The sequence below is a fragment of the Brachyistius frenatus genome, unplaced genomic scaffold (genome assembly GCF_029030835.1).
Source record: "Brachyistius frenatus isolate BFR_SWC_R1_liver_20210118 unplaced genomic scaffold, ASM2903083v1 Contig_435, whole genome shotgun sequence".
NCBI lineage: Eukaryota > Metazoa > Chordata > Actinopteri > Embiotocidae > Brachyistius > Brachyistius frenatus.
This window is the reverse complement of record NW_027211034.1, coordinates 107,420-115,000: the sequence shown is the minus strand read 5'-3', so window position 1 is coordinate 115,000 and position 7,581 is coordinate 107,420. Positions and strand designations below refer to the sequence as shown.

Genomic DNA, 7,581 nt, shown 5'->3' with positions numbered 1-7,581 from the left:
GGGATTAGCTGTTAAAGAACAGAAAAACTCCAATCACAACGAACTCCGACATCCGTCGTGCAGCTTTTTAAATACATTCCAGATCTCCTCAGATTTGACTTATTTTTTTTTTTTAAATCCATTTCCAAAATTAGAAACCAAGATCTCATTCGTTTCACTCCCAAGACAAATGGCAGCCGCCGCTCAGGACTCTGCCGTTTTCTGTGTGTGTGTGTGTGTGTGTGTGTGTGTGTGTGTGTGTGTGTGTGTGTGTGTGTGTGTGTGTGTGTGTGTGTGTGTGTGTGTGTGTGTGTGTGTGTGTGTGTGTGTGTGTGTGTGAGCCTACCAATGCTGATACTCACTCCCCCAACTCACAACTGTAATTTTCAAGTTTATGGATTTCTCACAACAACAACAATAACAGTTCTTGTAAAAATGCTTTTCATTTTTATTTTTTTATTTTAATTTTTAAAATCGTGTCTTTAATGTCTTTGCTAAACATTTAAATTAGACTAAGGAGCCAGAATGAACGATTTAGCAATTTTTTTTGTCTTTTTTTGTCATCTTTTTAACGTTCGCGTTTGATGCAATGATATATATTAAGAAATATATATATATATATATATGTGTATATATATATGTGTATATATATATATATACATATATATATATATACACATACATACATACATACATACATACATATATACATATATATATTTTAATAAGGGTAACACAGCAGTGCAAGCTCATGTTTTATTTATTATTTGAATATTTATGATGTTAACTTTACCACATTAGCTACTTCGCTAGCGTTAAACTTGCTGACTTGCTATATACGGCAACGCAGTGAAGCTAATGCTTCATGTACATGGGGAGGTTGCGGCTCAGATCGGAGAGCAAGTTGCCCACTAATCGAAAGGTTGGCGGTTCGATCCCCGCCTCCTCCTGTCCACATGCCTGAGTGTCCTTTGGGCAAGACACTGAACCCCAAGTTTCCCCCAATGGCATACATTCACTGTGTGAATCGAAAACAATGGAAAAGCGCTTTGAGACCGATAAAGCACTATACAAGCGCTGACCATTAACCACATATAATATACATATAGATATAGCAAATGCTCACTGACGTGACAAATATTTGTATTTATTTTTTTAAATGCTTAGTTTTAGTTTAATTTCCATTAGTTTAATGTTGTCATTGTAATCTGGGGTATTAGTAGGGGCAAGATAAAAAAAAAAAATCATATCTATTTTTTATTTTATTAGTTTTCAATTACAATTCTAATGTTGGTAACCACAACCAGCTTAGAGGAAACAATTATAGGAGTTAGAAGATGCTATTACGATATTTACAAATCAAATAGCATTTCAAATTTTCTTTTATTGATTTTTTTTTTTTGTGATCTAAGCATACATAAAGAGATTTGATTACAGTTGATCTCTTGGTTTTAAATGACTACACAGTCGAGCAAAACTTTTACTAATACATTCTTAGCTGACACAGTCTATAGGAGACCCATTTCGTAAATATAGTTAAGTTTGCTTGTTAGAGATAAATAACTCAAAAGCCCCTTTCACAAAGTTTATATCTAGCATCTAATGAACCAAAAGCTTCATGTCAACTGTGTTACAAAGTGTAACACAGAAAGTTTCTTCTCTCCATACAGTCTCTGGTCTCCACGCTGACAGAGTTGTTCTTGGATAAGACTCCGCAGGACTGCCCATGGAGCGGGCAGAGGGGCAGGCCGGGGTACAACATGTCCGCCCCGTTCACCCACAGCCAATCCCCGGCCAGGAAACGCAGGCCCACCCACACCTGCAGGGGAAAGAAACAACCGGTGAACCCGCCTTTAGGGTGAATTCACAGAGATTACAAAGCAGTGAGTCCGTTTTGGCCCCTAGTGGCCAATCACAGCACTGCAGCAAAAACATCTCCCCCAGAAAGCATTTTACCCAAAAAACACAAATTCTAAAGACCAACAATTTAAATTCTAACAATTTGCATTGGTAATTAAATTTTTAAAAAAACAAAAAACTAAATTATCTCCCACAGCCTAGAAAGCATTTTACCTATAAAATGCTATTTTTTAAAAAGATACAAAGCGCGATGAATCTATTTATAGTTCACCAACAATTGCAATTCTAGCTATCTGTATTGGTAATTAAAAATAAAAATGCAAAATATATATATCTCCCGTAGCCCAGAAGGCATTTTACCCATAAAACGCTATTTTTTTTAAAAGTTAATAAGAACGATAAAACTGGTCATGAGTCACCACCGACTGCAATTCTAACTATCTGTATCGTTAATGATGAAGGTTTAACATTCGTAGGCTACGTGGGTTGGGCCGAAGGGCTCAGACCGGAACACCTGTTGGAGGTCCAAGTCATAAAAAGTGTAAAACCCCCGTCAGCTATGGTCATCTAGCCGAGAATAAAACATAGCATGGTTACAGAGGAAGAACCCACCTCCTCAGTGTCGGCCTCCGTAACCTTGTACATCACGTAGCGCTGATCTTGTCCCGGCTGCACGCTGAGCAGCTCGTGGCGACGTTCGCCGTCGGTGATGCTTCGGCAGTGTTCCAGCGCCTCCTCCCACGTCTTGTTCTCCTTCACCAGCACCAGGTTGTCCTTCATGCAGACGAAGGGAAGTCGGGAGGAGCAGTCTTCGGTAGCCATGTCTTTGTCGGTCAAGGAGATGGTGACGCAGTCGCCGTTGTTGCTGTTGTTGCTCGGCGCCCATTGCCTGTGGTCCGACGCGCCCGCGGCCCACTTCCACGTTGTCCCTGCAGGTGTTGAGCAAAACAGACGAGGTGAAAAAAAATCTGTTTACCGTCTCGAAGAAAATCAACTATCAACCGAGGACCAACCCAAGGAAAATTTAGCAAATTCTACGTTTGAAATAAAGTGAGTCTTTACTCCTTTTTCTTCTCTGTGAGTAAATTGCATGTCAGTTTTCTAAAAAAAAAAAATAAAAGGAAGTCTTCAAAGTTGTTTAAAAGTGTTAATCATGAGGGTGACAGCAAGAGAGTTTCATTGTTGTGATTGCTTGGGGCAGATTTTTTTCTCCAGGAGAATGCTCATGTTTAGCCACTTATGGTGACCGAATCGACTTCATGCCATCTTCAAAAGAAAGAAAAAAAAAAGTACAAATGAATGGGTTACTTGACTACATCAGAATAGTTTATAAAAGCGCGACAGCTGTGTGAGTCTTTACCTTCTCTGTGCAGTCCAATCCATAACAGAAAGTCCTCAGGAATGACATCTGTGCGCTCAACGCTTTGGAAAACTGCCAGATCATGATAGTTGTCCTTGCAGTACTGTTGGGCTTCAGACCACGTCTTTGCCTGAAGTATGAATTTGTACTTAAAACCGTCCGGAGGTGCCGTTCGACAGATGAAGTAATACAAATGATCACATCCGTGGCCATAAAATCTTTCGGGAGAAATTGGAACAATAAAAGAAGAATTTGATGGTTAAATTGCAATATTTCCATTTTAGCAAAAATAAATATTCAGAAGTCTTTACAGTTGATTGTGTTAAAAACAATATATCCTTCCTAGCCTATAAAACAGATTAAACATGCAAGTGACATGGTTTAATATGCATATATTCGTAACACAACCATTGATTTCTAAACAAGCAATAATCAACATCATTAGGTCACCCGTTGGTTTGTGAACGTCCGTAATGAAGCCGCGAGTTTGGAATTGGGCCGGCGCCATCTTTCTAGTTTGGAGCTGGAAGTGACCATATTTGGGAGAACCGGTGGGAGTAGGGGGTAGGGGCTAGGGGGAGCTGACTCGATCTGATTGGATAGCTGTAACCTAACCGCACCACAGGCCTGTCAATCAAAGAGACTCGCCCCCAAAAACAGGTCTTTTTGAAGCTTATTTTCTAATGAATGATGGATTATTTTCAGATGGACCTCCAGAAAACTAATAAGAAGGAGTGAATTTAGCTAAAAACACAGAGATAACTCGTTGAGACATTTTTATCGACTGAGAATTTGATGAGAGAAGTTGAATGGGAGTCTATGGAGCCGGATGCTTTCTGGAGTTGACCTCTAGTGGCCCTCGGAGGTATTACAGTTTAAGGCACCTCCGCATCAGCCTCATTTTCAGACCCGGAAGCTACGAACACTTTTATATCCAGTCAATGGTTCAGACCCTTGTGGTTGCCGTAGTAATAGTACGTAAATCTTTTAGATGTCATTCACTAAAGTGAATACTTCGAAATCGCTTTCTGGTGGTCCATCTGAAAATAATCCCGTCATTAGTTATAAATTAGACCTCAAAAAGTGGTATGTTTGGTGGCGTGTCTGCTTGATTGACAGGCCTGTGGTTTCAGATAGGAAGGCGGGGTCATAGTCTAAATAGGATCACATTTGGCTCCAAGATAGCAAAATGGAAACGACCGAAATCCCGAACTCGAGGCTTCAGACGGCAGCTCGCAAACCAAACAGTTGACGTCGGGCTTGATTGACACTACAATTCAGTTATTATGAATTCCTGATTTGGTACATTGAAGTGCACTCGAGTTCATTGTCGAGCTCTCTCAGCATCCATACTCACAATCTAAAAGACTTAACTTCAGTCACGACTCTGTGGTATAATGGAGCCCAATGGATTAATATTACAAGATATAAAACTCCACAACAGGTTCAGGAAACATGTTTAGCAGTTAAGTGTAATTTTAATTGAAATCTGCTCGACAAAAACACTGCTGAAATCTTTAAAAGGAGTAAAGAACAGTTTCACATTACTTTAAGGTGTTGTAAGAGAAGGAAGCACATCTATCGTTGGAGTCTGGTTGGTTGTTCCCCCAGTGTTCGTAGAACTTTGAGAATCCATCTGTATTGATCCAACTCCACCCAGATGAATCAGAGTGGGGCGTTTCTTTGTGCAAACCGACCCATGCCTCATGCTTGTACACACGATCCTGAATCTCAGACTGTTCGAAGTAGGTGGCCAAACTGGCATGGTGGCTGTTTGGACAAAAGTTCAAACAGTTTCATTTGCACCAGTTTTCTGTCAGAATACAAGTGAAAACAAAACGACATTTTTGTGATTGGAGATTTTGCTAATTTTGCTATAAATGGAAAATAGCTTAAATAGTTTGGTTTTTTTAGCTAAAGTTCTTGGACTCCAATTTCAAAAAGCACAGAAGACAACAAGAAGTAACATGCTGCAGTCCAAATGTAGATCAGGTGAGAAACTTTGACATTGCAGACATGCCGACTTTTGGCTTTTAGCGCAGCCACCTCAGCTAGGTAGGTAGGTATTTACTTTATTAATCCCCGAGGGGAATTTTTTTTTTTACCTCAGCTACCTCGTTCTTTGGCAGAAATTAAAAATGAATTTTCATAAAGTCTTTAAAAGAAAATGAGAATGAATGCACACTTCCATCTGCTACTATTAGAGTAAATATTAGGTGGCAGCGTTTTTCTAGTCAACAAGATGTCAAAGTCTCCAATGATGGGGGAAAAAATTGAGTAAAATATCATGAAAATGATATGCATGTTGGATTCATGTGTTATTTTAATGAGCATTTCAGACTGCTCCGCATTAATGTTTTTATTTTCTCTACGTGAGCTGAAGCTTTGGTATAAAATCACATACCTCATGTACTTTGTCACAATTAGATATGCTATCATGAGCTAAACACAGCTGAGCCTGATGGGAATTTGATTTGGCAACCATATTTGGTCATAAAACAACACAATAAAATGTTGGTCATGTGATTAAACAAAGAAATAAGCAAAAAAATCATAAGATTACTCGAGTCAGGAGGTAACATCATCAGGAGCCCATAAACGTCCTCTGAATCCATCCAATAATTGTTGAGAAACTGTAGCTTTACAACAGTAAAGTCAATTACAACAATTATTACATTTCTAAAAAGGCTGCTGCCAGATGGGTCTCATTTGACCAAAAATAAATTAAAAAACAACAAAAATACTATCATGTTAAAACGTGCCTTAGAATGACCACACGTCTGCTACCGTACACAAGAGTGTATTGGAAAGCCACCGCTTGATTAACAGTAACCAGATTCAGTTTAATGAGTAAATCTACAAAACTAAAGTCATTCCCATCAGCATCAGCTCTCAGTTACCCTGCTAAAAACCTTTTGATTTTTCCTTTTATTCTCAATGTTACTTTCAAGCCTTACTTTGACATGATCAAACAATTCTAAATTATGATAACCTCTAATAGCTATTGATAATAACAATAATTTTTTTTAAAAAAAGGAAATCCCCACCTCCTGCAGCGGTCTTGGGCTCCCTGCCAGGTTAAAAAAGCTCGACTGGACCAGAAATATTTTGACAACACTGATCCCAGCCCAGAGACGGCACTGCTGCCGAGGAGGATGAGGAGGAGGACGAAGGGTCCAGGGAGCCTGCTCTTCATCACTGCCATCATCAAGACTCTGTTGTACAGAAAGCATTATGTTGAGCCACGATGTGCAGTCGGCATAAAACATTTTTCTTTTAAATCATGCAAGCAGGTGAATTCAGCTGCTAATGTCTTCACATTAACTTGTGATGCTAAACTAATTTGTAATTGTAAGGAAATGAAAAAACAAAACCAAAACAAAAAGTAATAATCACACAAACTTGACTAAAGTGTAAAAGTGTGAACAAATTGGTGCAGTTACCTGTCCGGCTGCATTTGCTCTGCTGTGAAGTGGTCGGAGAGGAAACACCCGCTGCCGATGCACGTCTCCTGACTTTGAATCTCGCATTTGAGACGAAGCAATAATTTGACTTGTAGACAGATTTACACAAACAATCAGCAGCCTGTCAATGGATATTCAGAAAGGATTTGATTGTTGGCAAATGAAGGGCCCTTCTTGGGCACAGGCTTGAAAAATCCCCAGCACTTTGTTGTCACAGATCATATATCGTAGCCAGCCATTTACAAACAGGATTCAACTGGATGAAACCATAAAAGAAAATGTTTATGTGAAAATGGCAGTGCATAAAAATACAGGGGACATAAAACACAATCTTGAAAGGCCGATTTATGAAACGCTGAATGAAGCTATTATATCCATCTTCATAATCACAAGGTTAATATTATGTTGCAGGATGTGTCTTATCAGATCACATTACATTGCAGCAAGGTTTGTCAAAATGTTTTTGGCAGAACAGCTCTGTGTTTTTTCGTGTGGTTTGTTTGCTACCTTGAATAAAAGGGTGTGCGTTTATTAACGCTTCGGTAATGTGCGTCTTAAAACGGCAGCTGCCTGGCAGCCATGTTTTCTTGGCATTAGCACTCACCTAAGCTACTATGTCAGGGTAACCAAGCTAGCCTATCTAAAAGCACGAGAGATTCGTGTGAAGGAAACCGTTTACAAGTTGTTTACTTGCGCGACACGTTGAAGGCCGACGGTTGTTCCGACAAGATTTAACTCCACAGAGGGAGGAGGTCGGGGTCGATGGATGGATTAACTAAAACACTACACACAGATGTTCGTTTCCCCGTTTAAAACACAGCAGTTGTTGTTAATTGTTTATTTTAACCAAAGTCCTCATCCCTACCTGACCAAGCAGTTTTCCTGTTAATTAGTTTCATCACATCGTAAATTAGATTA

General features: G+C 39.4%; 1 protein-coding gene across 1 annotated transcript; it reads right to left on the bottom strand.

Annotated features, from left to right (window-relative positions):
* Window positions 1-1,392: 1,392 nt before the first annotated feature.
* Window positions 1,393-6,722, bottom strand: LOC138637145 (C-type mannose receptor 2-like). The gene is made up of 6 exons (XM_069725631.1): window positions 6,643-6,722; window positions 6,247-6,414; window positions 4,748-4,969; window positions 3,200-3,417; window positions 2,452-2,768; window positions 1,393-1,798 (listed from the first exon to the last, which is right to left on the bottom strand). The coding sequence occupies exons 1-6, from the start codon at window positions 6,654-6,656 to the stop codon at window positions 1,610-1,612; spliced, it is 1,128 nt and encodes a 375-aa protein (XP_069581732.1). The 5' UTR covers window positions 6,657-6,722; the 3' UTR covers window positions 1,393-1,609.
* Window positions 6,723-7,581: the final 859 nt, after the last annotated feature.